Below are 17297 nucleotides of genomic sequence, written 5' to 3' on the forward strand. Positions count from 1 at the left end.
ATGAAACAGGTAGCTCTGTTTAGATAGGGGCACTTATATTCAATACATTTTGATTTATTATTCTGTGGAGGTGTTAGTATAATATGTTAATTACTGTCCAATTGTCAAAAGACTTGACTGGTTTTGGTTGGCTTTTTGGTTGTAATTTTTTTTCCTTTCCCCAAAGTTGCCTTTAGCTGAGAATGTTCTGTAGTGGCTAAGCTTTGCTATTGCAGGATGAGATGTCACTCAGATATTTAATGTTGCTTTGAGGATGTAATGAACTTGCAATTCATCTCAGCCTTGCATTTAGAAAGCTTTCCTTCTCTGATTGTCTACCCTGCTTATTTAGTCACTCTTTGGGAAATGGAGGTGACCTGGAATGTAAATAATAAACAGTACTGCTGGCATTTATGTACAGCTGGAAGTGCTGTTTGGGAAATCATCTTGAATTCTATGCTGTCTCATAAAACCTTTGTGCTGCTTCTGTTTCCCCAGACAGTGTAAAACTTTGCATCATGGTAACAGTGAAATAACTTCTGAATTGAGATACTCTGACCGGCTCATCTGCTTGCCTTCTGCATGCTTTGCCTGTCATTGAGCATGCTCAGTTACTGCATTAACTGGGAAGACCATATTCAAGTGCTCTCAAATTATAAGGCACTGAAAGGCAGGGTATATAAAATCTACCTAATTGCATTTTTCAAAAATTTGTTTTGATATTTATGGTTCAGTTAGCTCTTTAAAAAAAAGTGGGTTTTATGACATATCATTATATATCAGAAGAAATAATTTACCTTTAGGCACATGAAATTCAGCTTGAATGTTCTGAACAGTGACAGTGACAGAATAATCAGTCTGTAATTTATGAAAAACAGCATTAACAAGTTACAAAAAGTCTGTTTGGGCATTCCTGAACTTGTAACTGAAAATCTCTTTAAAATGAAGGGACTTTTTTTGATTCTTATTGTGAATTTGATATATGGTGTGCTGCATTAATAAATTATTAAAACTTTCAAAGTGCTGACATGGCAAGACCTCTTGAGTGGAGTAAAATTTCCCTGCAAGGGAAAGCCACTAATTTTGTGTTTCTGTTTCTAGTGAATGTGTGAGTAGCGTATTGTGTATTCCACTGGCAAGTCAGAAGAGGTAAGGATGTATATGCATCACTAGTGTCCTTACATGACACTTTTTTATATCTCTGGCTTGGAATGGCATTTGTTTTTAACTTGAGTGTATCTTTGTGAAACAGGAGCTCCACAGGCCGTCCTGACTGGACTTGCATCGTGGTTGGCTTCACCTCTGGTTACGTTCGATTTTACACTGAGGTGCGTTTCTCAGCAGGACAGGACCAGGGAGCTCTTGGCATAAACATCTGGGTGTTTTAAACTTTGGTCCCTGCAGATACTGCTTTTTTGCCTTCCCCAAGAAAAGGGACAGAAATGTTCATACTTCTTATCCTTTCCTTTCTAGAGTGGAGTACTGCTCCTTGCACAGCTTTTGAATGAAGATCCTGTCCTACAGCTAAAGTGCAGAACCTATGAAATTCCCAGGCATCCTGGTGTCACAGAACAGGTTTTGTCAGATTATTTCAAAAGCAAAGTGCCAGTGTTATGGGGTATGGAAGGGAGTATTCTCTGTGAATCCTCTGTGTCCTTTATCAGTTTTTGATGGGATGGACAATTCCTTAGAACAGGAGACCCTTGATTTCTTATTCTAGATGTATTCATACCTGTCTAGTTTGAGGATTCAGAATGTTTTTTGGAGTATTAGCTCTATAGATTTGTTCTATTTTTCTCTGTTTGCAAAGGAATACTTCATTCATTTTCTATTTATTCATTTATGTGCAAAAAACATGGTAATGCATTCATGAAGGGAAAAATATGTAACTTGACAGATGCCAAGAGCTATTCATACTCATTCGTAAGAACTTAAATATTTCACAGAAACTAGCTAGAAATTAAAAAATATTTATAGGGCTAGGAACCTGCATGTCATTATGAGTATTTCCTGCAGAAAAGGCTCTGCAGAACTCAGACTATTTAGTAAAGAAGGCAGCTTTCTTTACTTTTGGCTGAGTTGGCAAGTTTATGTGGAAAATGAACAAAATCACTGAAATTTCCAAGTTTTCTTTGTACAAATACTTTGTACATGATTTAGTGTGACATTTTTGGGAGCAGTTTTGAAATACAAAAGCATTAAGGAATTTGACTCTTGAATTTGTATCACCAGATTAGCATTTATGTGCCCAAGTGGTAATTAAGGCAGGCATTAATCCAGTTTCAGAATTTGGCTTCCTAAAACTATAATACTTACATTCTAGATGAACCTGTTTTTCTGTCGCCTTTAAAAGCTGCTGTAACTTATGTATTTTCTTCCTAAGCCATTAGATATATTAAGCAAACAAATTATTAAAAGAAAATAAAAGTAGAAAATTATATGGCTAAAATGATTTTTGGAAGAGTTTAATACTAAATTTCTGTAGTTTTTCCTTAGTTGCCTGTGGCTTGTTCGATATGAACTCTCTGGATGTAATCCTCATTTTGTGTAGTTAATAGTATAAAAAGTCAGAAAATAAGCTGTTTTAACAGTAGCAGTGATCTATTTTTTGTCTCCTTTTTCTCATTTTTTCCCCAGAATGAGGAACTAAGTATCTTGTACCCAGCAGCAATTGTGACAATTGATGGCTTCAGCCTCTTCCAGTCCCTTCGTGCGTGTCGCAATCAGGTAGCAAGAGGTACGTGTAAGGGGAAATGTTTATTTTTCAATCTGTTAATAGTTCTTTTGTTTTTAGGAAATTTACTTAGATTAAATATAAAATTAGGGTGGAATTTAGATCTTCCTTGCTTCTTCATTGGTACATTGACACCTACTGCATTCAGGGATGTTTCTTCCTTTACAGAAAATGTTCCCAGAGCCGAAGTTGTCCAAGTAGTATTGACTGTCTTCTACATGTTCACCGTAATACTGTACGCCGGTTTGGCTGAGATAATTTTTTTTCTAGTAGCTGGTATGGGGCTGTGTTTTGGATTTGTGATGAGAACAGCACTGATAGCATGCTGATGTTTTAGCTGCTGTGGAACAGTGCTTACTCAGTGTCAAGGCTTTGTTTGTTTTTCACAATGCCCTGACAGTGAGCAGGCTGGGGATTCCCAGAAACTGGGAGGGACCCAGCTGGTTCAGCTGACCCCAACTGACCAAAGAGATATTCTGTGCCATATGATGATGCTCCTGGAAATAAAAGCTGGGAAAAGAAAAGGAGGAAGGGCGAATCTTCAGTTATGGCATTTGACTTCTCAAGCAACTGTTATGTATGATAAAGCCCTGCATTCATGGAAGTAGCTAAATACCTGCCTGCTGATGTGAAGTAGTGAAGAAATTTTATTTTTTTGCTTTGTTTGCATGCTGTCTTTATCTCAACCCACAAGTGTTCTCACTTTTACTCTTCTGACTCTCTTCTCCACCCCACTAGGAGGGAGTGAGTGAGCTGCTGTGTGGTGGTCAGCTGCCCACTGGCATTAAGCCACTGCATACTGCTGAGGTGCTTCTTAGCATGCCACTGTCAGTGGAATGTTCTTCTTCCCAAGAAAGACTTTATGGGAAGTGATAATGTTGGGATGATGGCAGTGGTGGTCCATGGTCTTTGTGTTCATGTCTAAGAGCTTTTCATACCTTGTTTGATTGTGCAGACTTAGATTCCGTTCCTTTAGTACAGTGCCTGTTCATAACTCTGATTTGGAAACAAGCTCAGTTTCCAGGGGGTAGAGGAGAATTATGTGACAGTACTGTGTGATAGATGGCACAAGGATGGTGTTGAGAAGGACTCAAAGCTTGTTGCAATGTCTGCAGCTGGAGTGCTGTATCTTCCTTTATTCTTGATCATCTCTATTTGAGGTAATAGATACTTTGAAAGTGACACTCACTGGTTTAGTCTTACCACTGTTCTTACCTCCCACTGTTACATATCTAGTGAGTGTTCTGACTTTGCAGGTACTCAGGTGGAGAAGTTTCCACTTAAACATGCCCACAGAAATCAATTGTAGTAGCTTTTTAAAATTGTACAGCGTATTATACCATAATAGCTAGTAAATACACTGTCTGCAAGTACAAAATGTATTTATGATGGAATATTGTGCAGTTTTCTTCAGGTAATTTTTAAAAATGTTTTAATTTGATGATGGTAAGTATTTCAGAAGGCCATTTTAACAGATATTCTAATGCATGTTAACTTAAAACTAGGTTATTTTGTGTCTTCAGATTGCACCAAGTGGTTTTTTTCCCTCTCTGTTATGTTATTCCTTTGTCTTTGACTCAGTAGAAATTTTTTTGTGCTTTATCGACTTTTGTCAGCTGCAGCATCTGGCAATGAGAATGTTCAACCTCCACCATTAGCTTATAAGAAATGGGGTTTGCAAGATGTGGATACGATTGTTGACCATGCTAGTATAGGTAAGCATTTCTGTTTAGTTTCAAATATTTTAAAAAATTAAATTCATGGTTTTGCGCAGTTAAATTCTGCTTGAGAGTGCTTAGTGATACTGATTGGATAGACGTACATAGTGAGTGAAGGCTGTCATAGTGAATGATCTCATTAACCACTATCAAAATATTTTTTATTTTCTTTTCTAGTCTAATTGAACCTTCCCTCTTACAGCTGTAACTAAATTGTTCTTTGTTGCTTGGTAAGAAACAGCTGAGAGAGGCCAGATCAGATGCAGTTATTTCCATTTCTGTCAGGTGAAAGAGCTGTCTGGCAGGCAAGTTAAAACCAGTGTGGGTCTTTCCTGAGTCAGACACATAAGGAAATTTAAATTTGAGATGCTTCCTTTCCAAAAAGGACAGATTAACTGATAGACTGTCAAAGACTTTTACCCTTCAGAATTTGCAGAAGCCTTGGTTCTTGTCAGAGAGGCATATCTGAGGGATATTAAGCTTAGTTTCTCTTCCACCCTTTCTACAAAAGCAGCTAAGAGGTCAGAAGGCTGCTATTAAGGCAGGTGAAGTGAGTTTGGTACATGTATTTTTGCTGCTGAACTCTGCTGAATTTTTTTTCTTCTGAATGAACTATATGTGCTTTGTAATTAACCCAAGTCCATGAGGTTATTTCTGCCGTGTTGTTTGGCATTTCTATGGTTAAAGCTGTTCCTCTTCCCTCCCTGCTGAATGCTGGCTGGTCAGTCAAGAAGGCAGGAATATATTTATGCTTTTAGAGCAATTGCATGCCTCTGTTCTGAATGTGTAAGACATTCACTTTAATGTTTTTGTTAGGCATCATGACACTGTGTCCTTTTGATCAAATGAAGACTGCCTCCAATATAGGAGGATATAATGCAGCTATTAAAAACAGTCCACCTGCCATGTCCCAGTATGTTACTGTTGGAGCCAATCCTTTCACTGGGTTCTTTTTTGCCCTGGAGGTATGTACTACAAAGCTGACTCACTGAAACTTTGAATAATTAATCTTTCTTTTTTTCTGTATGAGTATTTCTGAAGTATTCTTAAGTTCTTTTTATGAATACATTTCCCCTTCTTGATCTTCTGGAACGGGAATGATTTGGAGTGGATATGATAGTAGTGTCTAGCATGGGTTCATGCTACTGAGAAATTTTATTTTCTATCTTAAATTGAGTGTGATAAATAATTTTTTCAAATTTGTTAGTTTATTGCCAACTAATGTTTTTGAAAAATTATGTTAGTATTATGTAAACTTGTATCTTATGAATATTTGGAGGTCTTTAGCCTTTGATTCAACATGACCTGAGTATATTGTAGTGATTTCTTGTAGGAGAAAACTGCAGTTTGTGCTTAACTGTAGCATATTTACATCATCTTCTGTTGTATGGGAGGAAAAGGATGTCAGTGTAGCTGTGTCTGTATATTCAGACCCTAGATGTATGCTGTCCTTACCAGGATTGAAATTTAATTGTAAATGCTGGAATTGGAATTTTGGTTTCTGTTCTTGCTTTCCAACAGGTTTGTGAAAAAACTGCTTATGTTGATATTTGCAGGGATGCCAAAACCTTACACCAGTCAGTTCTCTGTGATAGATTATACACAGGGGTTTTTTAACTTCTGTTGCAGACAAACATACTGAGCTACCAATGACTTTCAGAGGAGTTTGAAGTGGTAGAGATGTCAGAATGGCTTTTCTGGGGACAATGAATTTAAATTTTGCAGTCTTAAAGCTATGCTTTCTGAGCTGAAAGTCCATAGGAGCCCTGAAAAACTAATCTCCAGTTGAGTTCAGTGTAAGAACTGTTTCTTGGCTTTCTAAAGGTTTTGTTGCTTCATTTTAGGGTGGTTCACAGCTGACTATTGACTTTCTAAACACATTGTTCCCGTATTTCAGGGTAGCTCACAGCCTCTGTTGTCTCATGTTGCCTTAGCAGTTGCAAGCAAACTGACTTCAGCATTATTTAATGCTGCCAGGTAATAATTTTATTTTTATTTTTTTTTAGTTGTAGCTGCATAATATTTTTAGGACCATTAGTGTAATTCTTGTTATGTTCTTCTGTTGCAAGTGGCTGGCTTGGTTGGAAGAGTAAACATGAAGAAGAACCTGTCCAGAAACAGAAACCAAAGGTGGAACCTGCTACCCCATTGGCAGTGAGGTAAGTTGCGTTTTTTTCATGGTCAGTTACTTTGCATGTCTTATGTTTTTAATTATTTAAATTATCTTGAAAGGTATATAACTGATGAAGACGTGACTTTAAGCAGTAATGGTAGTTTGCAAGTCCTTTGTTTTAAGCTTTATTTCATTTCAGTTTATCATGCTGGACAAATAATTATTCATCTTCCTTGTTCCAGTGCATGGGTTCATTGTAACTGTACAGTCATTGCATGACAAGGCAATCACTTATCCTACTTTCTGAACTTTGCTTTTTCAGTAGGACTTAGGCAGAGCTATGATATATCTTGGTAAACAGAATGTTCTGGTTTGAAAGCAAATCAGTGAAAGACTCCAAGTCAGAAATACAATTTATTAGGAAAAGGGAAAAGAAAAACCAAAATACATGCAATACTACAAAAGAAAAAAAACACTGGCAGAGTCAGAATACAGTCCAGTTGGATTGGTGGCTGCAGTCCTCCTGGAGTGGCAGATGTGGTTCTGTTGAAACAGTGATCCTCTAGGAAGAGTGTAGTCTTCCTCTGAAGATCCAGTGGAAAAGATGGCTGTTCCTCTGGGAATCCAGTGGAAGGACTGGTTGTTCTGTCCCAAATCCCAGATTATATCCAGGTAGAGATGCTTAGCTCCTCCCACCTGGATGGAGCAACTCACAATGGCCTGTTATCATTCTATGAGCCATGTGGTGGGTCCATTAAACAAAAATGTCTCCTGGAGGGAGTTATCTCTGAGTCATGTGGAAAGGCATTGATGGGCCCATGAACAGGAGATAAGGAAAAAACAATCCCCCTGCTGGTTTCAGCAGTTCTTGTGAATGGGAATAGAATACATCTTAATATTGTAACCTGGGACACAGAGCAAGAACTCTTTTCATGATTTGCTTGTAATTTTATCCATACCTTCTGTTAGCTTAAAAAAGAAGTCTTAATCCTCAGAAGAAAATCTAACTATTTCTGAAGAAAAGGATGTGTCTAATGGCTTTGCTTCATTATTATTTTTTAGGTTTGGACTTCCTGACTCGCGGCGCCATGGCGAAAGGATATGTCTTTCTCCATGTAATACTTTGGCAGCAGTAACAGATGAATTTGGAAGGGTTATTTTGCTGGATGTTACAAGAGGACTTGCAGTTCGCATGTGGAAAGGTATGGTAGTGATATTAGTGTAGCAAATAATAGTCTTCAAAACACGGAGGCATTTTATGTTCAGACTTAGAATTCTGAGAATGTTAGTACATTGCTTCATTACAAACCAAAGTCAGGTGTAATATAAAGTCCGTAAGGGTATTTTTGCAAATCCCTGGAATATAGTTAAAATTTGGTCTGTTTGGTTTGTATTTTCTTTTGGAAGAGCTGTAGCTCTATTCAAGATTCTTTCTGTTGATAAGCTCTAGTACCCTTTTTAATTCTGCTGAGAAGATAAACTTTTAAAAATCAGTAAGAAGACATACAGCTTGTTAGATTCTCATTTCATCATGATGGCTGCACAACAAGGGACTCCTCAATGTCATGCATTGGTTTAATGTCCCGAGCACTAACCTGATGGGTTTTGGGGGTTTTTATATCTTCTTCAGAGGAATTTGTTCTTTGCCAGGGCTTTGCCAAGGGCTATGTTTGGCCACTCTCTGATGGGTCCTGTGCCAAGTCAATGGACCAGCGTTCTTTATAGGAGTCAGAAGTTGCATGATTTGAAGCAAAGCTTAAGATTACAGCTTGATGCTCTAATCCTGTATTCATTTCTGCACATTTGTGACCTTCTGTCTTCTCTTACAAAGGATACCGTGATGCGGAAGTTGGTTGGATACAGACTGTGGAGGACCTTCAGGAAAGGGAAACTGAGAAGATGGATTCTTCTCCTTTTGGAAATGCACAGGGTCCAAGCAGGGTAGCTCAGTTCCTTGTGATCTATGCTCCAAGAAGAGGCATTCTGGAAGTGTGGAGCACGCAGCAAGGACCTCGGGTTGGAGCCTTCAATGTGGGGAAATACTGCAGGTAAGAATCAGGTAGCAGGTAGGCATGGTGGCTGTGCTGCTGCAGTAAAGTGATGCATGGCTATGCCAGGGTAAAAGTGCTAGTGGTGCTGGCAAGCTCTTCCTGTGCTGCCCAGTGTTTCCACTGCATGCAGCTTCTTGTTCTAGAGGTGGGGATATATTGTCATATTTCATCACTCTACAGTCTTTTCTGATAAAGGTGTTTTGCAGTTCTTAAATCTTAGCTTCATAAAACTTAGTGCCTTTTTATTTTGTTTGTGGACAGGGAAGGTTGCTAATTTTGGCCATTTTTAAAAAAAATTTCAGGTTGTTGTATCCTGGTTATAAAATAATGGGTCTAAACAATGTGACCAGTCAGGGATGGCAGCCCCAGACTTATCAGATCTGCCTTGTTGATCCAGTCTCTGGAAGTGTAAAAACTGTCCATGTACCTTTCCATTTATCACTGAGGTAAGAACTTTTTATGCTCTATATGAGTAAATTAACTTCATTCTTGCTTTTGGAAACAGTTGGATGCAGCAATTCTAGTGTTCCTTTTCAAGCTGAATAGTACTCTGTAATAATATCATTGGTTTGTATGGATTAACATGATTTTATCTATTGGGATGTTACCTTAAAGTAGCATAAATAATTTCAAAAATACAGTTTTATTGAATTATTACTTTTCATTCTCTTCACTCATACAATTAAAAATTCTTTTCCTTCAGTGATAAAAAGAGTGAACGAGCAAAAGATATGCATCTAGTGAAGAAGTTAAATGCTTTACTCAAAGCTAAAACCTCAGATCCAGGTAGGTTCTCTTGTATAATTTCTTAAGATTGTGTTATCAAAGAGTTCTTGGATTTTCTGTAAGTATGCAACCACAAGTACAATTGTGGTGCATTCTGACAGCTCTATGTGCTATGAGCTATTATCTTTAAGTAGCTTGAGATTTCTGTTATTTTGTTTCATTTTCCTCAAGCTTATTTGGCAGCTTCTGCAACAGTGTCATCATCTTTGTCATGAACCTACATGCACCTTAACTGTTATGCAGGTTTACTTGCTCTTCAGAAGGCATTTAATAAATATGAATTTAAATTGTGATTGTCTTTATTTGCAGATGTAATTGAAGCTGAAGCAAAGGAGTTAATACTTGATATCAAATATCCTGCTACAAAAAAACAGGTGAACATTTAGAGTATACTTTAATAGTAGAAAAATAGTACTGCATTGTCAGAGTGCTAAATATTTCAAAATAAGTTGGGTTTGTTTTTGTTTTTTTCCTAGAATTACTTGAAACAAATAATTGAGCTGTTTAGGGTTTCTGTGTGTTTTTTCTGGGTAGTTTTTTACGACATATTGACTAGAATTAACTTTGACTTGTGACTTCCCCAAGGCATTGTCTGTGAATAATAAAAAGAGAGAAGACCTTTCTGTAGGAATAAATTATGCCACAAGTATATGTGAAAGTGAAATACAGATGAAAAATTGTGGTCAAAGTTGTGCTATTGTTGGCTTAACTTGCATATTTTAACAGTGAGATTAAGTGACTGTTTAATTATCTTGAAAATCTGCTTAACAGGCTTTGGAAAGTATATTGACAAGCGAACGCATGCCACTTTCATCTCTCACAAACATCACTCAGACATTAATGGATAACTTAAAAAAACAGGGTAGGTGGATATTTATTTTGCTAATATAGAGAGGTATTTGCACTTCGTCTGCAGTGCTGTAAGACTATTACTATTGTATGTAGAAATGTTCTGTTCCACAGGGAGACCAGGTTTGGTCTGCCTAGTTTCAGTGCTAGGATGTTGCTTTTCTGTCTTTATTTAATGCAGACTACAAATAGCTTGCTGGTAAGTATGTTTGGCTAAGCTTGCTGGGTGCCGAGTAACTTGTGATGATATTTTTTTAAAAAACCAACAAAACAAACTCAAAAAACCTGATCTGAGTCCTTGTGTCCTGTAAAAGCATCCTGTAGAAAGAAGGTTCATAGGCTTTTGCCTCTAAATGTTTTAATTTATTCTCTCTCGAAAGAAGGAAGTGAAAATGTGACATGATCTGTGAATTTTAATGTACTTGAAGCACAAAATCTTTATCACTGAGAATCTGAGCTGTGACCACATCTAGTATCTTTTTTTTGGTGAACTTTGCTGAAATTTACTAAATACTTCATGTTTTGGTAGAGATTTCAGAGCTTATGTCAGGAAGTGCCATTGCTGATTCAAAATCTTGTTGCTGAAAATCGAAGAAATCTCTCCTTCATTTCTATCAGTGGTAGTTTCTTTTTATGGTTTTCTTGAAGTACATAGAGGAAATTGAGACATTCACACATGCAGTTCTCTACCTAAATTCTTTGCCTCATTCTAAATCAATAGTATTATCCATTTCTTTTAGAACTCCTATAACATCCAAAGGAATACAGAAACATGGCTTTTAATTCTGAAGAGAGGTTGACAGAGTAGTATATTTCCTAAGGTCTGTGTGTTTGTGCATTTTTAATCATTAATCTCTTGTCAAGCATAACATTATTTCCCCACAGTCACAATATACAGCAAACTCGACTGATGTTCCAGCCTTCTAATTTCACAAGAGTAGTGTTTTATTTCTCCACTTCTGTCTAATAGGTAAAAGATAATTTGAAGCAAATCCTGGGCTCTGTGAATGCTGTGGTTGTGAATTCAAGGTCAAGTGATTCTGTGGCAAACTCTGTGTTTTTCTCTTTTTTTGATAGGATTTTAATAGCAATGTATCATAAGTATTTAAGGGTTTGTAAATGAAAATCATGTTTAGAAGCAGCTTCAGATGAAAATTATATGTTCAGTGGAATCTTTTGTATAGAAAGGTTGTTTTACAATCTCTCAAGAAGGCTTTCTTTCAAGATTAATAAACTGAAATAAAAAGGTTTTTTTGGGCATGTTGGTGTTAGTTTTCTATGTTGCTTTCTTTAATGGTTATGGGAATTTGAATGTCAATAGATACATGAAATTTCTGAGACTAAGAATCCAAAAATACAGAAGGCACTGTCTTGCTGAGGTAAAATTTAACTCATGTCATTAGTTATCAAGCCTTCTTCAGATGAAAGGAATATGCCTAAAGTGTCAGAATGAATAAATATTATAGTTTGTTATTCTTGATGAAAGAAAACCGGAACTGTATTTCAGTTTTTGACAGTCTGTGATTTGGCCTTAAACCAGGAGAAGACAATAGATTTGTCTTTGTTCAGGTTCATGTTGTCAACCTCCAGTTTTAAAACAAGCTTCATAGCTCTCTTTAATACCTCTTGTGAAAATAATTCTTATTTTATGCTGCTCTGAATTGAATGTAACGATTGCAAACAGCAGTGCATCAAAAAATTACAATGAGTTTCAGAAATCCTGCAGTTCTGTGTGTGTGTGTTTCACTATTCCTGGCTATATGTGCAAGTTCCAGTGCAGTTTTATTTCTCCTCAGAGCTGGAGTGTGTGGATGAAGGACTGCTGCAGTTCTGTGCAAACAAGTTAAAGCTGTTACATCTTTATGAGCTGGTTAGCAAACTAAATTCCCAGAGCATGCAGAAAGAGACTTCACCTTCAGATAATGTGAGTAAATTGAAAATTCAGTTGTCTTTTAAATTCAAGGGATGATTTAAGCATAAGAATATGTTTTCAAAGCCTCAGATAAAGTAAGTAGGTAAGCAAGTAACCCTTTTTTGTGCTGCAGCTTTTAATGGGGTCATTACTTATAATACTTTCCCTTCAGCCTCATACAAGTGTCTGGTAATTCATCTACCTAATATTCTTTAGGAGACACAAAGTTGAGATACAAGTGAAAATAGAACCACAGTCTCCTGTTTTCAGTTCTTTATTCAAAGTATGTAGTGTGTTCTTCACTTTGGTTTTGGAGGGATATTTTGGGACCTGTACAAGTTAAAAATTTTGATGCTTGCATAATTGGGCTTGTTTTTGCTTTAATTTGTAAAGCCGCTTATGTATTTACAAAACCATACTGGTGTTTTACAGGCTTGTTTACTTGATGGACGATTGTTATGCTATGGGCAGAAGCTAAAAATGGGAAATGCATCCGTTCTGGTCCTTAAAAAGGAAGCTAGACAAGCTCTTCATTTGAGCAATGTGAATAACTGATTTGGAGATTATTTTGGCCCTTCTCAAAGACGTTTTTAATGCTAGAAATGGAATATTTTGACTCTTCTGACTTTTTTTCATTTTTACTATGTTTTGAAAACCATCTGCTTGTATAAGTCTTTTATGCAATTTTTTTTTTTTTTTGATTTTGCTTTTAAGGACTTGGCTAAACTGCTTCGCCTTGAAGAAAAAGATTTTCATAGGCTTGAAACTTTACTGGAGAACTACAAGAAAGAAAATACTCAAAGTACCACTCAGTTGACTGATGAGAAGGATGACCTGTTGTCTGTGAAGATATTCTTAGAATATCTAGAATATGAAAAGGATGTGATTACTATAAAAGATATGGAAGATGGAGAATATGTGGCTTTAGGTAAGAGCTATTGAGCTCTGTTACATTACTCAGACTGATTTTAATCTGAGATGGTATCAATATTTTAGCCCTAATTTGAGGCTTTAGCAACCCGTCTTACCTTGAAGTGGTATGTAACCACTCCTTTTAGGCTCTTACCTTTAGCTGCAGGACAAGTCATTTGCATGAATGACTATTAATACAAGTTAACTGCATCTGTGGATACAATTACCCTGAAGCCATGTAACCACTGTTCATTCAATAATTTACACTACTAAATTGGGCAGTGGTAACTGGATACTTCACAGAGCAGCTGTACCCTGCTGCTTCTTTCATGTTCAGAGCACTCTAAGAACTGAGTTAATGGCAGGACTGACTTTAGCCTCAGAGATGAGGGAGCTGACTCGAGGCAGCATAAGGCTATTAGGTGAGGCAAGAAGGAGCCCTAATTTGTGGAGTTGATATTTTCAATAAGGTCCCTCTAAAATGTCCAATGATTTCATTTAGTCCATGGTTGTGGGCTCCCTCTGTCATAGTAGTCTTCTAGGGCAGCAGAAGTGGTGTGTGGTGTTGGATTGTTGCATGCTGAAACCAGTTCTGCTTCCATCACTGCTGTGCTTGTCATGTTATAGCATCACTGCACTTTGGCAGATTCATCAAAATTAAGTTGTCATTAATCTTGGTAATTTTTATTGTAAAACCATTGATACAGCATATAGCATCCGTAGTAGTGATGCCATACAATATTAGATAGCAATTAACATACAGTTCAAGTCATTGTGTGTTCTCATCCAGAATCAAATCCCCTTGAGGTACACATCAGACTTCCCCAAGTGCATCCAGGTCCTTTAGCAAAAGCAGTTCCACAAATGGGTTTGCTTTTGCCTGAGACAGGAGCAACATAAACTCTGTTCTCCAGTTTATTTTTATCCCTTTCTATTGTACAATAGAGTTTTGATTGGCAGGGCTAGTTTGATTGGCAGATCCCATAGTGCTGACCAACCAAGTGACCGTAGCTACCTCTGTGTCCCAACGTTAGAATGTCTTAGCACCCTCTGCATTCCATACAGTCTTTAAAAGCCCATTGCATCTTTCCGTCTTTCCAAAGGCTGGCTTCGCTCTGTTCTGTGCAGTCTGGATCAGTCCACTTGCGTGGGAGATGTGTAATGCATTCCTTAAAAGGATTCCTTCCTTTTACATCCGGGAGGAGTTATCTCTAGAGGCTGAGGATTCGTGCCCCTTTTCCAGTTCTGTTGTCAATGCCCTCTTCTCTAGAAAGAGATCCCAGCTCTTTGGCTTCCTTACCCTCTCATTTCAGGCTACTGGCCCTGTTATCCCAACATAAGAACAGCTGAATGACAGCCTACTCACCTGGATTTTGGCTGAAATCTGCACGGATATCTTGCAGCTCCCTCAGGGATAGATATTTTTTGATTACTGCCTTATTTAGAAATTCTTCCTCTTCTTTCTACCTGAGTAGTGAACATCTCATTCTATTGCTCTCATGCTGGCCCTACTTTGGAGTAGCCTGCCTCATCCACCTCCTTCTCCTGTTCCTCCTACTGAGTGAGCTCACTTTCACTTCCAGTATTTCTTCTTGTGTCAGTGATTGGTGTCAGGTTGTTTCTGTAGCTCAGCCACAGTACAAATCACTTTGCCATCAGATCCAGAGGCCTTCTCTTCTCTCTGACTATACCGAGCAGTGTTGAGCAGAAGGGTGGAGAAGGGGGAGGTGGAGGAAGGCATTTCCCTCTGGATGGGCCCATGGAGGAGCAAAGGTGTAATTGCGAATCGTTCCCACTGCACGGCGCCCGAGGGCCAGGGCCGGTGCCCGAAGGCAGCTCAGTGTCACGACAGAGATCTTATCGTGCCATGAGCCAACAGTACCTGATAACCCAAACCAAGACCCCAGGGGTGATGGAGCACAACAGAGAATATTTACAGCAGTTTACACTTCACACTGCTCTGGCAGCAAATCTGTCAGTATTGTGACCACTGACTATTAAAGTAATCTAATCAATGCTTATGACAAGTTTGTTTTGACATGCTCTGGTCAGATCTGTCTTTATCTCAACCCTCTGTGTCCCTTGTTGGGCATCAGAAAAGATTGTTGTGGTTTAAACTGGCAGGCAGGTGAGCACCAGGTGATCCCAAATGTAACCTGGTTTTTTGTATTGCACTCACTGGGACCTGATCAATAGACTGCCTTTTGTCTAAGTGTAAGGAGAGGGATTGTGTTTTTAGATAATGTTCATAATGTGAACTAATTCTTGCTTTAGGCAGCTTTTTCTTCTGGAAGTGTTTGTGTGGGGAGAGTTCCACAGAGGAAATATGCCATGCACTGGAATCAGCAGGTTTTAGCCCACAAACCTTGTTGGTAAGGTGTTTATTACATGCTTTAAAACTTTGATTTAGTATTTTGAAAACAAAACATTGAAAGGAAAATTTCTGCATGTTGAATTTTGGATTACTGCTATATTTAGGCTGTGTTTAAATAACCCCATATTCAGTTCTGTAGTTGCTCATATTTACATTTCCCAGTTAAACGATATCAAAGAAAAAAAAGAAAATATTCTAGTAGAAAATGTGGGTGTTCTAGTAGGAATGTCTAAAATATTCATTAAGGACTACAAGTGTTCATAATTTTCAACTATAATATGAACTTGTAATGTTTGCCAAGTTGAGCTTTCAAAAGGGAGTATTTTCAAGAATATCTTCCTAATTAAATGTACTGATTGTATTATTTAATTTCAAGATCTGTCACAGAGTGCATTGTGCTGTATATTTTTAACTTGTAATGTTAATATAATGGTTCCTGAATATAACATTTTTACTTTGTGGCATAAAACTAGTTTGAGAAACTGTTTGCATTAGGTGTGTTGCAATATTAGAGTTTCATTTTACTGCTTCAATTCCATATTCTCTTTTTTTACAGTCACTCCTTCTCAATTTATGGCTTTCCAAGGAAAAAGATATTCTAGACAAACCAGATTCTGTCAGTTGCCTTCACACTATGCTGTCACTTCTGAGCAAAATGAAAGGTGAGATGTGTGTTTAAAATACTCAAAGGCAAGTGTTGTTATTATTAGAATTTTGCTACTCTAGCTAGAGTCTATTATCACTTCCCCCCCCCCCCCCCCCAAATTATGCAGCAAAACTTAATGCTGCATGTTCATGGACTAACTAATCATGCCATGTTTTCACTCTCACTCTACACTAAGTTGGCACAACTCCTATTTGGCACCAGAATGTGGCTGTCCAGCTCGCTTTCCTAACATTTTTTGAATGTTTAGTCCCATCTCTTTAATTTGTACTGACTGGCTCTCAGACATCCTTTGCTTTACTGGTTCTTTAGCAGCATTTGTAACTTGAGTACTCTATAAAGTCAGTTTGCCATAATTTGGAGTAGGTTGTACATATGTTGTACATATGAATAAATGCTGATTTTCCTACCTCACATAGAGCTGCTATGGATAAATCTGTGCCAGGTGCCCTTATTGTCTACTTCTCCATAGAGCAGCATTATCAGCCTGAAACAGGAAGCATGAACAAGCCACTGCTGCTGTCTGAGTAAATCAATGCTGCTGAACACAAGGCAGCCTGCAGGGAGACAGCTTGAGTGCATTGAGTATGTGTGGCATCTTGAAATCACAAATGAATTTGTCTGCATTGTGAAGTGTAACATCCCTTAGATCTTTCAAGCATGCAGCAGGTTTGCTACCTAGTGATTCAGATCTATTGTCTGTTTGCTACAAATGAGTTTTGAGAATGAATAATTCACCTTCTATTTTAAACTTGAGTTGCAATCCAAGAACCCGTGTGCTAAACATCTGGAAAATGATCACGGAGAGTAATCAGAGATTGCTCTTGGTGGGCAAGCTGTGCTCACAAGCGCTGGTTCCGGGGTTGGTCCCCCCTGCTCGGTGACCCAGCTGAGTTTGCCGCTCTCCCTTTGCCTGCAGTCGCCATAGACGAGTCGTGGGACACGCAGTCGGTGTCCCCCTGGTGGCAGCAGATGCGCTCGGCCTGCGTGCAATCCGAGAGCAGCGCGGCTGCCCTGCTCTCCGCCCACGTGGGACACGCTGTGACCGCGCAGGTCATCGACAGCGTCACTGAGAGAAAGGTAACTCATCTCACACCTCTCCTTCTCTGCTGCTTCTGTATGGCTTCCCTGCAGCTGTCCTGGTAACAGTAACATCCTCAGCATCTGCCTTCATTCCAACCTGGGCACAGCCCTGATGCCCTGCA

General features: G+C 38.3%; 1 protein-coding gene across 3 annotated transcripts in view; it reads left to right on the forward strand.

Annotated features, from left to right (window-relative positions):
* RAB3GAP2 (RAB3 GTPase activating non-catalytic protein subunit 2) overlaps positions 1–17297 on the forward strand; it is a 43243-nt gene that overhangs the window by 14793 nt on the left and 11153 nt on the right. For 2 of the 3 annotated variants that reach the window (XM_059468416.1, XM_059468415.1), the window contains exons 5-23: positions 1081–1128; positions 1232–1307; positions 1453–1554; positions 2617–2716; positions 4330–4428; positions 5248–5396; positions 6329–6408; positions 6501–6590; positions 7607–7746; positions 8376–8592; positions 8898–9041; positions 9299–9381; positions 9691–9755; positions 10153–10243; positions 12027–12154; positions 12857–13070; positions 15329–15426; positions 15985–16090; positions 17012–17172. In XM_059468416.1, the coding sequence (XP_059324399.1) occupies positions 1081–1128; positions 1232–1307; positions 1453–1554; positions 2617–2716; positions 4330–4428; positions 5248–5396; positions 6329–6408; positions 6501–6590; positions 7607–7746; positions 8376–8592; positions 8898–9041; positions 9299–9381; positions 9691–9755; positions 10153–10243; positions 12027–12154; positions 12857–13070; positions 15329–15426; positions 15985–16090; positions 17012–17172 (2191 nt within the window). The remainder of the gene's footprint in view (positions 1–1080; positions 1129–1231; positions 1308–1452; positions 1555–2616; positions 2717–4329; positions 4429–5247; positions 5397–6328; positions 6409–6500; positions 6591–7606; positions 7747–8375; positions 8593–8897; positions 9042–9298; positions 9382–9690; positions 9756–10152; positions 10244–12026; positions 12155–12856; positions 13071–15328; positions 15427–15984; positions 16091–17011; positions 17173–17297) is intronic. The other variant, XM_059468417.1, reaches the window with a different exon arrangement.

Source organism: Ammospiza nelsoni, chromosome 3, assembly GCF_027579445.1.
Source record: "Ammospiza nelsoni isolate bAmmNel1 chromosome 3, bAmmNel1.pri, whole genome shotgun sequence".
NCBI classification, from domain to species: Eukaryota; Metazoa; Chordata; class Aves; order Passeriformes; family Passerellidae; genus Ammospiza; species Ammospiza nelsoni.